The 23,778-nt window shown below is 42.3% G+C and overlaps 1 protein-coding gene across 8 annotated transcripts in view; it reads left to right on the top strand.

Moving 5' to 3' along the window:
- The window catches only part of ANO10 (anoctamin 10), a 277,242-nt gene that overhangs the window by 203,224 nt on the left and 50,240 nt on the right, over window positions 1-23,778 (top strand). For 5 of the 8 annotated variants that reach the window (XM_059879755.1, XM_024982847.2, XM_024982848.2 and 2 more), the window contains 1 exon segment: window positions 17,936-18,052. The exons of 2 other annotated variants lie outside the window; for them this stretch is intronic. In XM_059879755.1, coding sequence (XP_059735738.1) covers window positions 17,936-18,052 — 117 coding nt within the window. 8 annotated transcript variants of the gene reach the window in all.

Raw genomic sequence — 23,778 nt, 5'->3', positions numbered from 1 at the left:
CTCCCAATTTTTGCTGGCTCCTTTATTATTTTTATACTCTAGATTATAAATATAATTGGCTATGATTTGTCTCCCTGTTGATTATAAAAACAGAATGAAAATTTATAATGTTATGAATATTATATACTGTTTAACCAATCATGTTATTGAACCTGAAGAGAAGGAAATATAACCCTAGGATTAATAATTTGCTTCTAAAAAAAGAACCTCCTAAGCATTCAACTCCAAAGGGTCATCTCCTGTTTTCTTTTAGTCTCTTGTAAGTCATGGTCAGATGCTGCTGTTTGTCGTTTTCCATGTTGTCCTCTTAGATTCATTCCATTTTCGTTTTCCTAAAGTAACTCCTTGAATAATTTTTGTTTTTCATACAGCACTTGTGGACAGTAAACTTCGAGTTCCTAAGTGCTCCGCAACTGTCTGCTTTTGTCCTCAAGGGTTAACTCTGTTTGTTCATCTTGCATTGGTGGTCCTCAGCCTTCTAGACCTCTGGTGGCTGGGATGGTGAGACAGGAGCTGCCGTGGCTTCCCTCTGCTGGCGTGGGTGTGCAGGCCTGTTCCCCAGAAGGGCTCTCCTGGTAGGGGATTCTACATGAGGAGAGTCCCGGAAGGTTCAGGGGCAGGGAACAGACTGGCCACCTGAGGATTTCACTGGCCTCACTCGGTCTGAAGAACTTGAGTGTCTGCCACCCTGGACATCAGCACTGCTCCTTGTTTGGCTTTTTAGCAGGGGGAGGAGGGAACCATTGGGATTTTTGGCCTTTGAGTCTTTTAACTGTGCATAAAGCACCTAACATATAATTTGGCATCTTAACCATTTTTTTTTTCTCTTCTTAATAGCTCATTTCTGGCAAATTACTTCTTTTTTTTTTTTTTAGTTCTATTATTTATTTATTACTTTACAATATTGTATTGGTTTTGCCATACATCAACATGCATCTGCCACGGGTGTTCCCCATCCTGAACCCCCCTCCCACCTCTCTCCCTATACCATCCCTCTGGGTCATCCCAGCGCACCAGCTCCAAGCTTCCTGTATTCTGCATCGAACCTGGACTGGCGATTCATTTCTTATATGATATTATACATGTTTTAATGCCATTCTCCCAAATCATCCCCCGCCCTCCCTCTCCCACAGAGTCCAAAAGACTGTTCTATACATCTGTGTCTCTTTTGCTGTCTCGCATACAGGGTTGTCATTACCATCTTTCTAAATTCCATATATATGCGTTAGTATACTGTATTGGGGGAGAAGGCAATGGCACCCCACTCCAGTACTCTTGTCTGGAAAATCCCATGGACAGAGGAGCCTGGTAGGCTGCAGTCCATGGGGTCGCTAAGAGTTGGACACGACTGAGCGACTTTACTTTCACTTTCCACTTTCATGCATTGGAGAAGACAATGGCACCCCACTCCAGTGTTCTTGCCTGGAGAATCCCAGGGACGGGGGAGCCTGGTGGGCTGCCGTCTATGGGGTCTCACAGAGTCGGACACAACTGAAGCGACTTAGCAGCAGCAGCATACTGTATTGGTGTTTTTCTTTCTGGCTTACTTCACTCTGTATAATAGGCTCCAGTTTCCTCATTAGAACTGATTCAAATGTATTCTTTTTAATGGCTGAGTAATACTCCATTGTATATATGTACCATAGCTTTCTTATCCTTTCATCTGCTGATGGACATCTAGTTTGCTTCCATGTCCTGGCAATTATAAACAGTGCTACGATGAACATCTTAACCATTTTTAAGTGTGCAGGACAGTGATGTTAACAGTATGCATGTTTTGTAAAATAGATCTCTGTAGAGCTTTTTTAGCTTGCTAAACTGAAACTCTCTGCCTTCTTTTTAAATGACTGAGTAATAATCCCCCATATATAGGGACCACATTTTCTTTATCCATTCATCCGCCCATGGATATTTAGGTTGCTTCTGTCTCTTGGTTATTGCAGTGATTAGTGCTGCATTGAACGTGGATATGTAAATATCTCTTCAACACCCTGTTTTCTTTTCTTCTGGAATATGTACCTGGAAGTGGGATTCCTGGATCATATTCTAATTCTGTTTTTTACTTCCATACTGTGTTCTATAGCAGCTGCCTAATTGCTTTGGCGAGGATTTCCAGTGATATGTTGAACAGGAGTGGGAGAGGTCATCCTTGCCCTGTCAATGATCTTTGAAGAAATGCTTTCAGCTTTCCGCCATTGAGTGATGTTAGCTATAGGATTTTCAGAGCTGGCCCTTACTATGTTTAGGTACTTTCCTTATTTTCTTTTTATTGATTGAATACAGTCAATATGATATATCATGAAAAAGTTGAATTTTGTCAAATGCTTTTTTCTTTCAGTTGAAATGATCATTTCCCCCTTCGTTCTATTGATGTGTTACATTACATTGATTTCTTTTCATATGTTGTGCTATCCTTATATTCCAGAAATAAAAACTACTTGGCTAAAAATAAAGGTGTATAATCCTTTCAGTGTGCTGCTAAATTCACTTTGCTAGCATTTTGTTGAGGATTTTGGCATCAATATTTATCAGGAATATTAGTCTACAGTTTCCTTGCAGTATGTTTGCCTGGTTTGGGTATTAAAGTAATTCTGACTTCAGAGAATGAATTTGAAAGTGTTCGTTTATCTTGAGTTTTTTGGGGGACAATTTGAGAAGGATTGGTGTTAATTTCTCTTTATGTATTTGGTAGAATTCTTAAAGCCGTCTGGTTCTGGGCTTTTCTTTGCTGGAAAGTTTTTTAAATCACTGATTAAGTCTTTTTACTAGTTCTATATTTCAGGCTTTTAAAATTTCTTCATGATTCAGTCTTTGTTGGTTTTATGTTTTTAGGAGTTGATCCATTTTTTTCCCCTAGATTTTTTGGCATCTAATTCTTCGTAGTAGTTTCTTATAATCCTTTTTATTTCTGGCATCAGTTGTAGTGTCTCCTCTTTCATTTCTTATTTTTGTTATTTGAGCTTTTATTCTTTGTTAGTCAGACTAAAAGTTTGTTGATTTGTTGGTCTTTTCAAAAAACCAACTCTTAGTTTCATTGATTTTTTTTGTCTATTGCCTTCTATTTTCTAATTCATTTGTTTCTGCTGTGATCTTTATCATTTCCTTCCTTCTGATAACTTTGGATTTCGTTTGGTCTTCTTTTTCTAGTTCCTTGAGCCATAAAGTGGGTTGTTGATTTGAGATATTTCCTCTTTTAATAAAGGCATTTAAGACTATAAATTTCCCTATTAGTTCTGCTTTTGCAGAATCCCATTTAAGTGTTGGCATATTGTATTTTCATTTATCTCAAAACTTTTTCTAATTTCTCTTGTGATTTCTTCTTTGGCCCATTGTTGGTTGTTGAAGAGTATGCTGTTTAATTTTCACTTAACGTTTCTTCACTTTTCAGCTTTCCTTTTGCTGTTGATTTCTAGACTCATTCCACTGTTGTCTAAAAAGATAATTGATAGAATTTCATTTTTCTTAAATTTGTTAAGATGTGTTTTGTGGCCTAACGGGTGATCTATCCTAGAGAATATTCCATGTGTGCTTTAGAAGAATATGTGTTCTGCTCTTGCTGAGCAGAGTGTTCTGCCCATGTTAGGTCTAGTTGGTCTACAGGTTTGTTCAAGTCCTCTTATTTTCTTATTGCTCTAATGTCTTGTTACTCTATCCATTATTGAGAGCAGAGTATTTAAATCTCCTATTGTTATTATGTTACTGCCTACTTTTTCTTTCAGTTTTGTCAATTTTTGCATCATGTATGTGGGTACTATGATGTTAACAATATATAATTATTGTGTCTGGTGAATTGATCCTTTATCATTGTATAATGCCCTTCTTTGTCTGTCTCAGTCTTTAAAATCTGTTTTGTAAGTATGGCCACCTATTTTTGTTTGTCTTTGTTCGTTATGCTTGTTACCATTTGCATGGAGTATCTTTCTCTGTCCTTTCACTTTCATCATATGTGTTCTCATATCTAAAGTGAGACAATTAGAGCCAGCGTGTAGTTGGATCTTTTTTAATCCACTCAGCTTCTCTATGTCTTTTGATCGGGGAATGTCTGCTTACCTTTAAAGTAATTACTTGTGGTAACAAAATTATTATTGCAATTTTATTCATTGTTTTCTGTATGGTTACAGTTATTTTGTCCTTTTCCTCTCTTGATGTACTCCGTTATGTTTTGCTGATTTTTTTGGTAGTGTCTTGGTTTGATTTCTTTCTCATTTTTCTTTTATCTGTTTTCTATAGGTATTTCTTTGTGGTTAACATGGAGAATGCATAAAAAATCTTATAATAGTCTATTCTAAAAATGATTAAAAAAGAACTTCAGTCATGTACAAAATCTCTACTCTTTTATGTTTCCCCTCATTACACAATTTTATAGTTATAGTTATTTTAATGAATTTATCCTTTAAATTCTACACCAGAGTCAAAAGTGATACACCACTACTGTACACTGTTTTTGTCAATGTTTTACCTTCACAAGAAACTTTTATATTTTTATATACTATTGTGTTGCTGTCTAGCACTCTTTCATTTTAACTTGATGGACTCTGTTGAGCATTGCCTGTAAGGAAGATGTTGGTGATGAATTCCCTTAGCTTTTGTTTATCTGGAAAGGTCTTATTTCTCTATCATTTTTGAAAGATAGTTTTGCAGGATATAGTATTCTTGGTTGGCAGGTTTTTACTTTCAGCCCTTTAAATGTGTCATTTTAGTCCCTTTTGGCCTGAATTTTTCTCTGCTAAGAACTCCTCTGATAATCTTATGGGATCTTCCTTGAACATGACACGTGTCTTGCTACTTTTAAGATTCTCTCTTTGTCCATTGACAGTTTTATTACAGTGTATCTCAGTATCAGATTCTTTGGGTTCATCCTAGTTGAAGTCTTTTAAATTTCTTGAATTTGGATGTCCATTTTATTCCTCAGATTTGGAGAGTTTTTGACCATTATTTCATCAGATAAGCTCTCTGCTTCTTTCTCGCTCTTCTCTTTCTGAAATTCCTACGATGCACATATTGGTCTTCTTGCTGATGTACGTTGTTGTTCAGTCGCTCAGTCATGTCCCACTCTTTGCGACCCCATGGACTGCAGCATGCCAGACTTCCCCATCCTTCACCATCTCCCAGAACTTGCTCAAACTCATGTCCATTGAGTCAGTGATGCCATTCAACCACCTCATCCTCTATTGTCCCCTTCTCCTTCTGCCTTCAGTCTTTCCTAGCATCAGGGTCTTTTCCAGTGAGTTGGCTCTTTGCATCAGGTAGCCAAAATATTGGAGCTTCAGCATCAGTCTTTCTAATGAATATTCAGAATTGATTTCCTTTAGGATTGACTGGTTTGATCTCCTTGCTGTCCAAGGGACTCTCAAGAGTCTTCTCCAGCACCACAGTTTGAAAGCATCGTTTCTTTGGCATTCAGCCTTCTTTATGGTCCAACTCCACATCCATACATGACTACTGGAAAAACCATAGCTTTGACTAGACGGCCCTTTATTGACAAAGTAATGTCTCTGCTTTTTAATATGCTGTCTATGTTTATCATAACTTCTTTTCCAAGGAGCAAGCATCTTTTAATTTTGTGACTGCAGTTACCATCTGCAGTGATTTTGGAGCCCAAGAAAATAAAGTCTTTCCCTGTTTCCATTGTTTCCTCATCTATTTGCCATGAAGTGATGGGACCAGATGCCATGATCTTAGTTTTCTGAATGTTGAGTTTTAAGCCAGTTTTTTCACTCTCCTCTTTCACTTTCATCAAGAGGCTCTTTAGTTCCTCTTTGCTTTCACCCTTCACTGCCATAAGGGTGCTGTCATCTGCATATCTGAGGTTATCCATACTTCTTGCAATCTTGATACCAGCTTGTGCTTCATCCAGCCTGGCATTTTGCGTGATGTACTCTGCATGTAAGTTAAATAAGTAAGGTGACAATATACAGCATGGACATAACTCCTTTCCCAATTTTGAACCAGTCTTTTGTTCCATGTCCAGTTCTAACTGTTGCTTCTTGACCTGCATACAGACTTCTCAGGAGGCAGGTAAGGTGGTCTCTTATTCCCATCTCTTTAAGAATTGTTCAAAAAAAAAAAAAGAATTGTTCAGTTTGTTGTAATCCACACAGTCAAAGGCTTTTGTGTAGTCAATGAAGCAGAAGTAGATGTTTTTCTGGAATTTTTGTGCTTTTTCTGTGATCCAACGGATGTTGGAAATTTGATCTCTGGTTCCTCTGCCTCTTCAAAATCCAGCTTGTACATCTGGAAGTTCTTGGTTCACACTGTTGAAGCTTGGAGACTATGAAACCTGGCTGATGTACCTTACGTATCACTTTTTTATAAATACTTACTTGTTTTATTTTTGGCTGTGTCAGATCCTGGATGAGGCACATGGGATTTCGTTGCCATGTGCAGGCTTTCATCGCAGCACAGGCGCTTCTTTCTGCTTGTGCTGCTTGGGCTCGTCAGCTGTGGTGTGTGGGCTTAGTTGCACCATGGCATAAGGGATCTTAGTTTCCCAACCAGGGAAAGAACTTGCATCCCCTGCACTGGAAGGTGGATTCTCAACCACTGGACCACCTGGCAAGTCCCTCCACTGTGAATCTTAAGCTTTCTTCATCTATCTTCTTTTTTTTTGCTCTTCTGACTCAGTAATTTCAGGTAAGCTGTCTTAGGGTTCATGGTTATTTTCTTCTCCTTGAGCAAGTTTGATGTTGAACCCATCTAGTGAACTTCTCAATTTAGTTATTGCATTCTTCAGCTCCAGAATTGGTTTAGTTCTCTATTTTTTTTTTAATAGTTTTATCTCTTTGTTGATATTTTCACTTTGTTTATTCATCATTTTCCTGATTGTGATTAGTTTTTTATCTGTGTTCTCTTGTAATTCATTAAGCTTCTTTAAGATGATTGTTTTGCATTCTTTGCCATATAATTTATAGATTTCTGTTTATTTTGGGTCTTTTTTGAGATTTATTATTTTTCTTTATTGTGTCATATTTCCCTGTTTGTGTTGTTGTTAAATTTTGCTGAGATTTGGGCACTTGAAAAAACAGCCACCTCTCCCAATATTTACAGACTAGCTTTGTACAGGCAGAGACCTCCATTAGTCAGCCCAGCTAGAAATTCTGGGAATGTCTCAAACCTTTTCTGGAGATGGTGTCTTTGCTAGATTCGTTCATATAGTTTCCCAGTTAGAGAAGTCTGCTTGTTATCTTTTTTTTTTTTTTAATTAATTTTATTCTATTCTCAAACTTTACATAATTGTATTAGTTCTGCCAAACATCAAAATGAATCCACCACAGGTATACATGTGTTCCCCATCCTGAACCCCCCTCCCTCCTCCCTCCCCACACCATCCCTCTGGGTCGTCCCAGTGCACCAGCCCCAAGCATCCAGTATCGTGCATTGAACCTGGACTGGCATCTCGTTTCATACATGATATTTTACATGTTTCAATGCCATTCTCCCAAATCTTCCCACCCTCTCCCTCTCCCACAGAGTCCATAAGACTGTTCCATACGTCAGTGTCTCTTTTGCTGTCTCATATACAGGGTTATCGTTACCATCTTTCTAAATTCCATATATATGCATTAGTATACTGTATTGGTGTTTTTCCTTCTGGCTTACTTCACTCTGTATAATAGGCTCCAGTTTCATCCACCTCATTAGAACTGATTCAAATGTATTCTTTTTAATGGCTGAGTAATACTCCATTGTGTATATGTACCATAGCTTTCTTATCCATTCATCTGCTGATGGGCATCTAGGTTGCTTCCATGTCCTGGCTATTATAAACAGTGCTGCAATGAACATTGGGGTACATGTGTCTCTTTCCCTTCTGGTTTCCTCAGTGTGTATGCCCAGCAGTGGGATTGCTGGATCATAAGGCAGTTCTATTTCCAGTTTTTTAAGGAATCTCCACACTGTTCTCCATAATAGCAAATGAAGCAACCGACAAAAAACTAATCTCAAAAATATACAAGCAACTCCTACAGCTCAACTCCAGAAAAATAAATGACCCAATCAAAAAATGGGCCAAAGATCTAAATAGACATTTCTCCAAAGAAGACATACAGATGGCTAACAAAGACATGAAAAGATGCTCAACATCACTCATTATCAGAGAAATGCAAATCAAAACCACTATGAGGTACCATTTCACACCAGTCAGAATGGCTGCGATCCAAAAGTCTACAAATAATAAATGCTGGAGAGGGTGTGGAGAAAAGGGAACCCTCTTACACTGTTGGTGGGAATGCAAACTAGTACAGCCACTATGGAGAACAGTGTGGAGATTCCTTAAAAAACTGGAAATAGAACTGCTTGTTATCTTTTGAAAAAAGGGTTTGTAATCTCTTGCTCCCTCTGGTGTCTAACTTTAGTATTGCAATTTCTCTGGTATTTTCAACAATCTCTCTCTTGTTCTCATTGCCCCCGCCCGCCCCAGGCACGCAAAGTATGAAGGATCCTCTCCAGTGCTCTGAGTCTATTGAGACAGTAACCAGTTCCTAGGGAATTCCTTTGATAGGATGGAACATTGAATGTATGTTTCATTTCTCTACTCTTGAAGGAGAAGCCGAGAGTAGATATTTTCTCCCACTTGTGCCAAGTCTTTAGTAGGAGTCTGGTATGACCTTGGTCTCAACTTTCTTGGGCCTGGCAACCCCACCCAAGGAGCTCTCCCAGAAGACGACATGTTTTCTTTAAAGGGCAAGTCTTTGGCTTTAGTTCAACAGTAGAACTTGCGGTTTCTCTGTTACAGGGTGGCATGATTTTGGTGCTCTCGCAGGAGAAGATGAGCACACATCTTTCTACTCTGCCACCTTGAACCAGTCTCACAAGGTGGCATGAGAAAGGACCTCCTATGGCCCCAGGTTTTCTGAAGGCAATTCTTTAATGCATTCACTTTGGTGCTAACTCCCTGCCCCAATCCTTTCCTTTTGTGAGGCTGAATCCCACATTGGTTTTCTTCTGAGTCTCCTTTGGGAGGACCTGCCTTTGTCTCAGGAGACTTGAGCAGCACTTTCCACTCCATAAGCCCTATATCCAGAAGTTCTGGCAAATTGTCTTGCTTTCCAGTCTTGTTCTTTTTAGATTATATGTTTTGTCATTTCAGGAGACCCTGGGGAGGTAGGATAAGACGTGTGCATGCTTGATCTACCATTTTAAAATGAAAATCACTGAGTTTTTTCCCCTTAAGTGCTTGATTCAATAATTTTTTCTGTTTCATTAATCATTTATTAATTGGCACTTGGCATTTAATTTATCTGATGATGAGGAGAGGATGCTTTTTTGAAGGACTTTCTTTTATTCAGTGGGCTTTGAATGAAAAGAGGTAACCTGGCAGACCTACCTCTGTAGAAATCAAATTAGCTTTACAGAATTCCAAGAATTTATCTCTATTTGCATTTTCCATGTCAGCAGACACAGGGTTTGGGGCACACTGCTACAAACACAGCTGCTACTATCGATCATATTATGAATTTTCTAGTTTTTATAAAAATGGTTCCACTTGCTCACTGTGCATCTGGCTACTAGACTCCCAAGAGTCTGACAGCCCTGCAGTGACCACAGGTGAGCAACGTGGCGATGGCAGAACTTTACCGCTGGCACCAGATAGCGCGTAGCTTCTGACTGCCAACTTTCTCTGGTCCTGCCTGTTCCTTTCCCAGGAAGATACGCTATAATCACTATTTGAAGCATGTTGTTACGGGTCGCCAACTCCTTTGTATTGGTTAGTTTCAGCATTCTACCATTGCCCCACCCTACCCTCACTTTTTCTTTTCTCCTTTACTTTGTTTAGAATAAAGTTTGTGAGTTTCATTTTAAAGGAAGATAGTTGGCAAAGAATCACAATCATGGCCCACAAAATGTCTTCTCTTTTCACAGACAGGCTATGAAAATCCAGCCCAGCTATTCATTTCGAGGGTGTTTTTCTTCAAATCTGAGCAGATTTATATTTTATCTTAGGCTTTCTTTTATTTATGAAAACAACTAAAAATAGCTAAAATGCTTTTTACAATTTTTTTCCTCTGTTCAGTTAGCATAAAATAGTTCCCAGCCTTGAACACATTTTCTGTGGGAAAAATATAAACGAGATTTTAAAAATTGATCTTTTGAAACACAGTGCTATAAATGTTATTTAGGTTTCTAGGCTAGACTACAAAAGCTTACTTAATCTATCATGATGCTCATCTTGAATTCTGGATCCTGGTATAAGAACTCAATAAGAAGAAAGTGAGGTCTAATTTGTCCTTTGCTGATCATTCAGACAATGTGGGTTGCTCTCTGCTTCTTTCTTTTTTTCTATTTGTTTCCAATAAGGAATGATTTGCTTTTCTCTCTTCCCCACAATGAATTTTTTTAACTTTTTATTTTATATTGAAATATAACCGATTAACAGTGTTGTGATAGTTCCAGGTGGACAGCAAAGGGACTCAGCTCTACATGTACATGTATCCATTCTCCCCCAAACTCCCCTCCCATCCAGGCTGCCACATAACCGTCTCTGCTTCTCTCTACCCCTCTTCCTTGAAGCTGGTTCCGTGTGTGGAAGTTCCTGTGGTGGTGCCTTCCGCATCCCACTTCCTAGCACTCATGGTGTGGTGGGTGGGGGGCGTATACAGTGAGAGAGAACGTTTGCTGTGCTGTGCTTAGTTGTACTTGGTTGTACTTAGGCCGACTCTTTGAAACCCCACCGACAGTAGTTCGCCAGTCTCCTCTGTCTGTGGGGATTTTAAAGGCAAGAATACTAGAGTGGATTGCCATGCCCTTCTCCAGGGGATCTCCCCAACCCAGGGATCAAACCCAGGTCTCCCACTTTGCAGGCAGATTCTTTACCAGCTGAGCCACCAGGGAAGCCCCAGAATGTCTGCTAACTCCAGCCAATTAAATTAATAATTTGTGAATGGTGGTGCTTCTTAACCCTCCCAGAGTATTTTCACTTTTTAAAGATGATATGCATTAATCTAAATAAATCTGTAATAGGTGGAACTTCTGAAACTGTAGCCAAGTGGGGGAATAATCGATGTTCAGAAGATTTTGAGAGATAAAGTGAAAGAAGGCCACCATCAAAGCAATCTGGCCCTGCAGCAGTGCACTCTGTATTTGCACACTGTACGAATGCACAGTGATTGCTGTCTCCAGCTTCCTGGGCTCGAGATTAAAAGCCAGACTCTCTGAGCTACAGGTTGTGTGGTTTGGGTCTATTTACTGGGCACGTGGGCAGTGGTGACCAGATGGGTTAGGAGCCAGGTGGGGCCCGTGTAGTTCATCTGTTACATGAGGAGTAGAATCCCTGTGTTCTTTTCCACGTAAATATTTTTTCCTGCACAAAAATAATGCATATCTGTTAAAGACTAAAGATAAAGAGATCGCCCAAAGTGCCACCATCCAAACAAACTTTCATTATGGACATGTTGATATTTTTTCCAGTCTAGCTAAAAGAGTTGGCGTTTTTATTTTGTTCTTTGAGACCCTTCCCCCCCCCCGCCCCCCGCCCCCCGCTGAGGACTGTGATTACCTGTTTTGAGGAAAGGATATTTACTGATGATTTGCAATTAGTTCTGTGAAAGAAAAGTGAGGACCCTACATGTGATTCTCACCTGTCCATCCTGGTTTTAAGTATTAAGTTGCATATCCTAAGCAATAAATGCCTTTTAAATTTCTGTGGTCTCAAACGTATTCCCTTCAGTACTGTTGACACTCATGGTCACCCATCGCTCCTCGCCAGGGACCGTGCAGACTCCCTGTTTATGGCTAGCCTTCACCTGGCACTCATCCTGGCTCTGTTCCCTGGGACTCCTTCCAGGATCTTCAGCTTTGACCGTGCTCCCCTCTGCCCCAAAGCCTCTCTCATGTTGAGGACTTACATCTTTAAAGAGCAAACCCCCGGCCAGCCCAGGCCTCCCTCCAGATGGGCCCTGGGCCCTCAGCCCTCCTTGACAGGCAGACTCTCTGAAGCCTGTCGCTGGTCCCTCCCTCCTCCAGCCTCACCCGCCAGGCTCTTCTCAGCCCTCTGAGTCTTGCCTCTGTGACCACTCCCACCAGGGCCACCGGAGGCTGCTGCTGGGTACCCCAAAACTTTCTTCTTCAGGCTTCGTGTAAACTTGACCTTCCAACACCCGCCTTGACTGGCTTCTTTCTCTCCGCTTTGCGTGCGTCTTTCCGGAGCCGCCTGGTTTCTGCCTGCCCCCGGCTGCTGCTCTCAGGCTTCTTGCTGACCCCTCCCCTTTGCCTGTCATTCATGTTTCGGTTCCCCGCTTCCATCCTCCGCCGTCGTCTCACTGCATCTCATCTGTTCTCCTTCACCGCACAGCCTTGGGCAACTCGTCCATTCCCGTGGCTTCATCGGCCCCTTGCCCACACATCAGTGATCCCAGATCTCTGCCTCCAGCCCTCCCACGAACTTGAGACCTGTCTATCACACCGCGTGCTGATGTCTATCTGCATTTAGACACTCCCCCAGATAGCTAAAAATCTATAGCCCGTGCAGACCCCTCCTCCCCTTCAACTGCCCCTCATCCTGGGCTTATCATTTGAGTGCACGAGTCCCCTTAACTTCTGCTGACGAGCCCCCCAGTGATTCCTGGAGCTGCAGCCCCACTGCTCTCCCGCACACTCCAGTGTCCCTGCTGACTTGCCTGCACTTCCACACTTGTTCACTCCCCCCACCACAGCCAGAGAAGTCTGATGGAGTCATCTGCATTCATGCCTTCAGCTCCGCCTCACTCCTCTGCCAGGTTATGCAGCTCCCGTGTCACTTGGCTTCCGGTTGCCTCTACAACCCCTCTCCCCTCAGCACCCCCAGCCCTTTATGTGTGTGTCCTCTCTCTGGAAACACTTCAGCCCCCTTCTCCTTGCTGAGATAATTCCTTCTCATCGGTCAGGTCTCTGCTCAAACTCACTTCCTTCAGGGAATCCTCTCTGACCTAGTGAAAGTTGGGATTCCTGCTGGTCTAAGTGCCCCTGGTCCCAGTGTAGACCCAGCAGTAATACTCCCACATGGCAACGTGGTGGCCTGTCTTTACTCATCTCCCCACCTAGACTGGGAGCCAGAACATCTCTTTTGCTGCAGTGTTAAGGACACTTAGTCGTGAACAGAGGGGATACACCCAGGGCTGCCTCCTTGTTGGCTTTCGGTGGTGCCGGGGGCCAGTGAAGAATGCTTGGCTGTGTGGCTTGTGGAGGCTCTTCAAGAGCGTGACCCTGGAGCTGTTCAGTGGGAAGTTAAAAGCTTGAAATAAGTAGGTCTACTGGGAACCTATGCTGAAAATATAATTCTAAAGAAAATGATTTCTCTGCATATGGGCTTTTAAAAGCATTTTTTCTAATAGGGTATTTTTAGGAAAGTACACTGTAGAGTTGCTGTTCAGCTGCTCAGTCGTGTCCAACTCTTTGCGACCCCATGGACTGCAGCATGCCAGGCTTCCCTGTCCATCACCAACTCCCGGAGCTTGCTCAAACTCATGGCCACTGAGTCTGTGATGCCATCCAACCATGTCATCCTCTGCTGCCCTCTGCTCCTGCCTTCAGTCTTTCCCAGCATCAGAGTCTTTTCCAGTGAGTCGGCTCTTCATATCAGGTGGCCAAAGTACTGGAGCTTCAGCATCTGCCCTTCCAATGAATATTCAGGGTTGAATTCCTTTAGGATTGACTGGTTTGATCTCCTTGCAGTCCAAGGGACTCTGAAGAGCTTTCTCCAGCACCACAGTTCAAAAGCAGCAAATCTTTGGTGTTCAGCCTTCTTTACTGCCCTACTCTCACATCCATACATGACTTCTGGAAAAACCATAGCTTTGATTATATGGACCTTTGTCAGCAAAGCGATGTCTCTGATTTTAATATGCTGTCTAGGTTCATCATAGCTTTTTTCAAGGAGCAAGCATCTCTTAATTTCATGGCTGCAATCACAGTTCACAGTGATTTTTGGGGTCCCAAAAAATAAAGTCTTACTGTTTCCATTTTTACCCTATCTCTATGCCATGAAGTGAAGGGACCAGATGCCATGATCTTAATTTTTTGAGTTGGGTTTTAAGCCACCTCTTTCACTGTCCTCTTTCACTTTCATCGAGGCTCTTTGGTTCCTCTTTGCTTTCTGCCATTAAGGTGGTGTTATCTGCATATCTGAGGTTATTGATATTTCTCCCAGCAATCTTGATTCCTGCTTATGATTCATCCAGCCTGGCATTTCACATCATGAATTCTGCGTATCAGTTAAATAATATACAGCCTTGACATACTCATTTCCCAATTTTGAACCGGTCCTTTGTGCCATGTCCGGTTCTAACTGTTGCATCTTGACCTGCATACAGGTTTCTCAGGAGGCAGGTAAGGTGGTCTGGTATTCTCATCTCTTTCAGAACTGTCTACGGTTGGTTGTGATTCATACAGTCAAAGCTTTAGCTTAGTCAGTGAAGCAGAAGTAGATATTTTTCTGAAATTTTCTTGATTTTTCTATGATCCAACAGACGTGGGCAGTTTACTGATCTCTAATTCCTCTGCCTTTTCAAAATCCAGCTTGTACATCTGGAAGTTCTCAGTTCATGTACTGTTGAAGCCTCAGTTCAGTTCATTCCGACTCTTTGTGACCTCATGTACTGCAGCACTCCAGGCCTCCCTGTCCATCACCAACTCCCAGAGCTTACTCAGACTCATGTCCATTGAGTCGGTGATGCCATCCAGCCATCTCCTCTGTCATCCCCTTCTCCTCTGCCTTCAGTCTTTTCCAGCATCAGGGTCTTTTCCAATGAGTCAATTCTTCACATCAGGTGACCAAAGTATTGGTTCAACATAGGTCCTTCCAATGAATATTCAGGACTTATTTCCCTTAGGATGGACTGGTTGGATCTCCTTTCAGTCCAAGAGGTTCTAAAGAGTCTTCTCCAACACCGCAGTTCAAAAGCATCAATTCTTCAGTGCTCAGCTTTCTTTATAGTCCAACTCTCATATCCATACATGACCACTGGAAGAACCATAGCTCTGACTAGATGGACCTTTGTTGGCAAAGTAATGTCTCTGCTTTTGAATATGCTGTCTAGGTTGGTCATAGCTTTACAGTATGAAAAGACAAAAAGATAGGACATGTTGAAGCATAGCTTGAAGGATTTTGAACATTATCTTGCTAGCATGTGAAAGGAGTGCAATTGTGCAGTAGTTTGAACATTCTTTGGCATGGCCCTTCTTTGGGCTTGTAATGAAAACTGACCGTTTCCAGTTCTGTGGCCACTGCTGAGTTTTCCAAATTTGCTGACACATTGAGTGCAGCACTTTCACAGCATCATCTTTTAGGATTTGAAATAGCTCAACTGAAATTCCATCATCTCCACTAGCTTTGTTTGTAGTAATACTTTCTAAGGCCCACTTGACTTCATGCTCCAGAACGTCTGGCTCTAGGTGAGTGACCACACCATCACGTTTATCCAAGTTATTAAGACCTTTTTTGTACAGATCTTCTGTGTATTCTTGCCACCTCTTCTTCATCTCTTCTGCTTCTGCTAGGTCCATACCATTTCTGTACTTTATTGTGCACATCTTTACATGAAATGTTCCCTTGGTATCTCTAATTTTCCTGAAGAGATCTTTAGTCTTTCCCATTCTATTGTTTCCCTCTGTTTCTCTGCATTTTTCACTTAGGAGGGCTTTCTTATCTCTCCTTGCATTGTTCATTTAAGAAAGCTGTCTTCTCTCTCCTTGCTATTCTTTGGAACTCTGCATTCAGATGGGTATATCTTTCCCTTTCTCCTTTGAGTGGTTCACTATAGAGAACCCCAAAGGTTGTTGCTATGTAAGTGTGTTAACCATGTTAAAATGACCTCCTGTTTTAACTAGTATTGTCTAATCAATATCAAGTTCTTTTCAATTCAAGAGAGTTTTATGGACATTTCATATGGAAACCCGGAGAAGGCAATGGCAGCCAACTCTAGTACTCTTGCCTGGAAAGTCCCATGGGCAGAGGAGCCTGGTAGGCTGCAGTCCATGGGGTCGCTAAGAGTCGGACATGACTGAGTGACTTCACTTTCACTTTTCACTTTCATGCATTGGAGAAGGAAATGGCAACCCACTCCAGTGTTCTTGCCTGGAGAATCCCAGGGACGGGGGAGCCTGGTGGGCTGCCGTCTATGGGATCGCACGGGGCTGGACACAACTGAAGCGACTTAGCAGCAGCAGCAGCAGCATATGAAAACCATGAGGACCAAGGTCTGTGGCAGCCTTTCCCGGTCTCCCAGTAGCTGATCCTGGTTCCCAAAGAAGAGTTGACACATCTCATAAGTCCCCTGTGTGCAAGGGAAAACCTCGGCAGGGTCTTCTTTCTCAGCAATTACTACTGAGACTCCAAAGAAGAGAAAATGGGGACAGACTTGTTAGGAGAAATGGAACAGGGCCCATGCCTGGATCATGGTGGGGCTCTGGCAACCTGAGGGCACACCACGCCATTTATAAAAAATAAAGGCGATTTCCTGCCTTAATTCTTCTGCTAAAGAGGTTAAGTCTTATATAAAATTATATCTCAGTAGTCCAGTGGGATGAAATAATGATACAGTATAGCTCTTTCTGAATTATTCATTTCTTATTTGTAGATTATATCCAGGTTCCTGTTAATTCACTTGGTTCAGAATTGCAACACATGATGTCATCTGTTTTATTTCCTTGTTTTCACATTCCAGACACCTAGTCAGTATCTTCCAATGCCTTCTTTGATCATGACAGTCACATTTCAGAGAAGACTACCCTTCCCTAGTCCATTCCAGACCTCCTATTAATGCCAGGCAGTCCCCGGCCTGCCCTGGGCTTCTGCCGGTTTTCAAGTCTTTGTGTTGAATTATTGCTTGTTCTGGCATGATGCTGATTTCCTCCATTATTTCATGCTTCTCCCAGGAGATATCCACATGTTATTATCCTTCATCCCTCATTTGAAAATATCACAATAAAGAAATCACTTATTTTTTTTAAACTGTCTTTTCTGCTAATTATTCAGTGCCACATATCTTAGAGGCTGTTCCCTCTCCTTCAGTGGTTTTCTTCATGCCTAATACCTACCTTGAATTTTTATTTTACAGCTTTTGATATTTACTAATTCATGCCATCATCAAAGAGGCAACTTTATTCTTACAACCATTCAGGTTTCTGTGGGTGTTGGCCCTGGGTCACAAGATGATGGCAGCATTAGAGAAACACTGAGTCGAGGCTGCACGTCTGAGCAGCAGACTTAGCAGAGGAAGCGGTCCCTGCTGGCTTATTTCTGCAGAGAAAGAAGCATAATCACAAACCTCATATGATTATTTTAGAGAACCTCTATATGGCGTTGGTAGAGAAGAGAAATAAAATAGCCAGGTTCTAAGTTTCCCGTGTTGTAAAGAGAGAGGACATACTCTACCTGTCTGTATTCTGCCTCACAATATATGGAGCCTGCAGCATAAAGTAGTACATTAGTCAGTTAGCTCATCAATACTTATTGATTGTCATTTCATGAAAGACACTGCAGCAGACACTGCTGGGGCAGCAGAGGACTCAAGGCCCCTGCTGTTTAAGGCACATGCATGTTTCATGTAACTCAGCCTGAAGCACAGCACAGCGGAGGGTGTGGTTACACAGAGAGAAACATGTGAGTGCACATGTGGCACCCTAAATATACTGGGAATTAAGACACAAGTAGAAGAATGCATTTTGTGGTAGACTTTTTAGAACAAACTTCATTTTTCATTGAGCCTAGCATATGGTATCATTGTAAGGGAATAACTGGTTTTAAAAGAAGAAAGCAAAGTAAGTCAGTAATGATTGAGTGGCCACAGTAGGGTGAAATGAATAGAAGTTACGGGCCTGGTTGATCTGTGGCTCATCACAGGCCAGTAGTTGGAAGTGACCCAAGATTAATGAGCAGGATCGCAGTGTTTCGGCACTAACTTGCCTCCTTGCCCACATGGTCCAGGGTGTCCCGGCAACGTGTGCTTGTTCTTCTTTTCAGCACATGCTCCTGGCTTTGAAGTTCATCCTTGCATTTGCCATACCTGATAAGCCACGGCATATCCAGATGAAACTGGCCAGATTGGAATTTGAATCTTTGGAGGCGCTCAAGCAGCAGGTAAGGGCAGCTGTCCTGAGAATAAGAATGTATTCCTTTAGCAAATGCCAGGAGACATAAATCGGAGAATTGCTGCTCAGCACTTCCTGCAGCCTTGAAGTTAACCAGTTTAAGTAAGTATAGAAGATTCCAGTTTATTTTCTTTCATTTGTATTTGGATATAGTTGACAATCAATTGCATTCGTTTCAGGCGCACAGCAAAGTGATTCAGTTATACACACACATGCATCTGTGCTTTCTCAAATTCTTTAAGTTCTTACAGAATAGTGAGCACACTTCCCTGTGCTACGCAGTATAGTTACGTATTTCAGATATAGTAATGAATGTATTTCAGCCCCAAACTCCCTATTTACCCCTCCCCCATACCTTTCCCCTTTGGGAACCGTAAGTTTGTTTTCTATGGTTATGAGTCTGTTTCTCATTTTTACAAATAAGTTCACTTGTGTCGTTTTTTTTTTTTTTTTAGATTACACATATAAGTGATACCACATGATGTTTGTCTTTGTCTCACTTACTTCACTCAGAATGATAATCTCCAGGTCAGTCCATGTTGCTGCGAGTGGCATTGTTTCATTCTCTTTGATGGCTAAGTGAGACTCCATTGTGTGTATGTACCTCAACTTCTTTATCCATTCACTTGTCGATGGGTGTCCAGGTTGCTTCCATTCCTAGCTATTGTGAGTAGGGCCGCTGTGAACACTGGGGTACATGTGTCCTTTTCAGCTGTGGTTTTCTCGGGGTATATGCCCAGCAGTGGGATTGTTGAGTTGTGTGGTAGTTTCATTCCTAGTTTTTAAGGAATCTCCATACCGTCTTCCATAGTGGCTGTATCATTTTGCATTCCCACCAGCAGTGCAAGAGGGTTTCCTTTTCTCCACACCCTTTCCAGAATTTGTTGTTTGTAGATTTTTCAATGATGGCCATTCTGACCTGTGTGAGGTAATAATACTTCATTGTAGTTTTGACTTGCATTTCTCTAATAACGAGCAATGTTGAACACCTTTTCATGTGTCTATTAGCCATCTGTATGTCTTCTTTGGAGAAATGTTTGTTTCAGCCTTCTGCCCACTTTTTGATTGGGTTGTTTGTTTTTCTGGTATTGAGCCAAATAAGCTTCTTATATATTTTGGAGATTAATCCTTGGTCAGTTGTTTAATTTGCTATTATTTTCTCTCATGCTGAGGGTTGGCTAATAATAATTGTAATGATCAGTCAGACCAGAAGAAAATTTAGATATTTATCTTGAGACTTCTGTTCATAGGAAATTTTAAAGTCTTCTTAAGTTTCCATTTTGTGCATAAAATTATTACAGCAAAGTATTAAAAAGTGATTGATAAAGACTTTCAAGCAAAAAAATATTTGATTAGGGTAAGATTCTTTGGAAGAAGTGGAAAGAAAATAGTACTTCAAGAAAGGAGAAAAGGAAAAACAAAATTTTTACTTATCATTAGGAGTATATTTGTGTCTCTTGAATGGATGGTGGTGGATATCACATCACTATAATGTTAAGCATTTCTTGGATATCTTTAAAAGAGTGACCTTAGAATTTACTTTTAAAATGTCAATATTCACAGTATGCTAGAAAATACATTTTGCAGCTATTTTAATTTATGATGAAATATTAGATGTCAGCTTAAAATTGTATGGGAGGGCATTTGGCATTCAAAACTTTTAGGGGTGATGTAAGCAGAAATTGTTTTAATTGAACAGCATTGTCTATGGAAGAGTTTTGGTAAATCAGGTTTCTCCACTGATTCCATTTCTAGTGAAGTTTCATAGACTGGGGCAGGCTGGCTGTGTACACACCTTTCCTCCAGGTCAAGGAGGTCTTATTTCATGTTAGTTAAGCTTTCTTCTCCTCTCACTTAGGATTTCACCCTGCCATGAATTTGTTCTAAAAAGCAAAGGGTCTTTCTCAGTGCTGGAGATGACTAGCACGTCTCATGTTACTGAACATATTTACCTGAAAGCCCTACTTCAGATTTGTCATATTTGCTTTGGAGGGATTGATGGATAATAGTGTTTACTATGGATGTGACTAAGTAATGTCCCCAGTCCTCTCGGCTCCTGGATTCATCTTCAGATACTCCCTAGCTGACAGTGAAGCAAAGTCCAGAGTCAAAGATGAGTTTGGTTTACGCTCATCTTCATTGAGAAGTGAAACATTAACCTAAAGTCTGTCTATTTTTTTAAAAGACGAAAACCTCTAAGTGATTTTAAGCCTCTCTGAGGTCTTTTCTCCGGAGGACATAGACATGATTCTCTGATTAACATCCCTAGGAAAACGTGATTTTGGTGTTGATTTTACTGTTAAGTCTCTGGTGGAACAGAGGTACCCAGGAGGTGTTGACTCTGTGTGTGTGTGCGCACACGTGCTCAGTTGTGTCCAACTCTTTGCAGTCCCATGGGTTGTAGCCCCAGGCTCCTCTGTCCTTTGGGATCTTTCTGACCCAGGGATTGAACCCCCATCTCCTGCGTCTCCTACACTGGCAGGATGGATTCTTTACCACTGAGCCACCTGGGAAGCCTGTTGACTCAGTATATGTATCAAATGCCTCCATAGAGGGTGTTCTCCTTGCCCTGAAGGTGACATAATCTGTGCAGATGCAGCTCCAGTGTCTTGGATCCAAGTAGGGAGGGAGTCATGTTGAGTACTTGTGGTTTCCTAGGGCCTGGACTGCAAACCCAGGAAAAGCATCCTTCCCCCCACCTCCCACCCCTGCTGGTTTTCATTAAAATTATAATCGGAGACTAAAATCCATCCAGAGTACAACCTGGGCAGAAGGTCCTCTCTTGCTCTTTTGTCTCCTTCTGGCCCAGGGCTTTGCTGTGTGCTTGACACCGCTGCCTGGGTCACCAAGCTCACGCTGCTGCCAGTTGGAGACAAAGATTTTCATCATGTTTCCTCCTTAGTCTCACTGCGCGGAGGTTCTGGAAGGTCATAGGTGTGGAAGGTCACCCATTTTGTGCTTTTCAAAAACTCTAATTCAGTGGCATGTCTTTAGTTTACTTGCCCAACTAGTGTCATTTCTAGGATATAGGATATAGAGTTTTTCTTTTTCTTTTTCACTCTGATGTTTACCTGTGTGTTTTGTAAACAAGTGGAGCTTCACCTCACTGGGCTGTTCCCGTGGACTAAAGGCAGAGAGGAGGGCTTCTGCCACATCTTCTGGTCAGTTGGGCCCTGATCAGAAGTGGAGTTATGGAAAACATTTTTAAGAATAAATCTCATTAGTGCCGAGCCTGTCGCCAGACTCTTTCACTGTCAAGTGACCAGAAATTGACAACAGACTTGTCAATAGGAAAGATCATTCATGAATAATTATTATATTGTGTTTAATTTATATTTGAATTGCTACTTTTCAATTCCATTTCCATTTTATGGACAAACGCGATTGAGAAATTTAAGTCATTGGACAGTTTTTTTTGTGTGTAATTTTGTTTATTTTATTTTTGGCTGTGCTAGGTCTTTCTTGCTGCACGGACTTTTCTCCAGTTGCGGAGAGCGGGGCCTGCTGCTCTGTAATTGTAGTGTGCGGGCTTCTCATTCCAGTGGCTTCTCTTGTTGTGGAGCTCGGACGCTAGGGTGCGTGGGCTTCAGTAGTTGCCGCGTGGGCTCAGCAGCTGCAGCTCTCAGATTCTGGAGCACAGGCTCAATAGTTGTGGCATGTGGGCTTCATTGCTCTGTAGAAGGGGGGGGGTCTACATGGATTAGGGATCAATCCTGTGTCTCCTGCATTGGCAGGCAGATTCTTTACCACTAAGCCACCAGGGAAGCCCTGGAAAGTTCTTACATTGGGCTGTACATCTTGAAAGTAAAACTTTCAAAAACGCATGTGTTAGGAATTCCCTGGTGGTCCAGTGCTTAGGACTCCAAGCTTTCACTGCCTAGGGTTCAGCCCCTGGTAGGATAACTAAGATCCCGAAAGCTGTGTGGTGCAGCCAAAAAAAAAAAACAAACATATTTTTAGGCACCACACCATGAAGATTCTGTTCCCCTAAGTCTAAGGTGGACCCAGATTACCTACATTTAAAAGACCCTTCCTTTTGCTCCCGGAACCTTCTCCTCAACCCCAGCCCCCAGCAAATCTGGATCCCAAGTACCGTCAGGTGAATGCTGAGAAGCAGCAAATTCTGAGTCAGGTTCTGCCCCAGGAATAAGTCAGGTAGCATATTCACACCTCAGATTTTTGTTTAATAAAATAAAAGGCTGGACTCGTGGGCCAGAAATGTGCATGTTTTAGCGAACACCCAAGTGATTCCAGTGCGGGAGGTGTGGACCCACCGGGGGACCCACTGTGCTCTATGGACATGGCTGTTCCTCCAGCTCATGGGGCAGGGGCCGCGGGGAGTGGGGGAGTGCGCATGGAGAAGAAGGATACCCAGAGCAGTTCTTTTCTCAGCATCAGATAGGAAACTGTGGCATTTCTAAATACATAAGCAAATGAGCTATACTTGAAGGTGAGAGGCAAACTGGGGAAAATAAAATTGTTTGCTTTGCAAAGGGCATCTTGAAATGATTAGACTTCAGTCGGTGAGACCTTTACAGAGAATTCTAGACAGTAAATATCAGCCTAGTGATGCCCTTTTATTTCTTTTCAAATTGATGTATTCAACTCTCAGTAATTTTTAAGATCCAGTTAAAAATAGAAAGGAGTCTTATCCAGGTACCATTTGCTCCCTGGCTGGCCTGGAGCACAAGGACACAACATCCTCAGTACAGTCATCCTTCTGGGCAGACTGCCCTCTCAGGAGCCGAGCGCCCACGGAAAGCCCGGGAGCTGGTCCAGTGGAGCCTCTAAGAAAGAACAGCCTCAGAAATCAGTTGAAAGAACAAATAAGGACTTGAAGAAGATGCCACGATGTGAATTATGGCCCTCCAGGGTTCTAACCAGATGTGAGACCTTGACCAGCTGGCCGTCTGGGCCAGCCTGCATGAAGTAACATTTTTGTTTTCTAGGGTTACGTGTTTTTAAGCCATTTCTGACGTTTCCCAGGAGCTTCTGAACTTTCCTTTCCCTGCCTATTTGTGCTCTCAAGGTGTGGTAGCAAGATCTGCATTCTTAATGGAAAGTTAGGAGTTTCACAATGAGGAATGAGGATGTTAAAGTATTTGACAGTTGAGTATGTAATCACATGTTGGTCTGCCAACATGTCGTTCAGAAGGAAATATTGAATCCAGATAAAGAACTGACTGCTGAGGAGCCGGTTATGGAGGCAGTTGGTGCCGAAGCCTCCATCGTTGGGGAGGGGATGGTCCATTTCCCTGGGCGCCGAGTCGGCCCCAGCTTCATGAGCGCAAGCGACCTAAAGGTAAACTGAAGTCCACAGTTCCAGCAGACCCTCTGAGCTGGCTTCTCCCTCTCTCCCATGTCAGGAGTTTGTCTCACAGCCTCGTGCAGCTTCGGGGCAAGTGGGTTGACCCCCTGTTTTGGAGTCTCCACAGATGGCCCTCGCACACACGGGCAGAGTGAGGCAGCTGTGACACAGTGTGACACACCCATGTGAAGCAGGGCAGTGGCAGGGAGATGAGTTTGGTGACGGAGGAGGACCACCTCAGGCTTGGGTGCCCTGACTCACTGGGCAAACCAGGAGTGAGACGGTTGGTGAAACGGTGCCACGAAACCAGAGGGAATGGCGCGTCAATTCCACCTTTGCAGCAGCCCCGCCTGTTTTCATCATAAGAGCACAGCCGGGCAGTGGCGACGACCAAGGGTAGTAGCAGA

The sequence above is a fragment of the Bos taurus genome, chromosome 22, assembly GCF_002263795.3.
Source record: "Bos taurus isolate L1 Dominette 01449 registration number 42190680 breed Hereford chromosome 22, ARS-UCD2.0, whole genome shotgun sequence".
NCBI classification, from domain to species: Eukaryota; Metazoa; Chordata; class Mammalia; order Artiodactyla; family Bovidae; genus Bos; species Bos taurus.
Note: the sequence above shows the minus strand (reverse complement) of the source record. Positions and strands in the feature narration are given on the sequence as shown.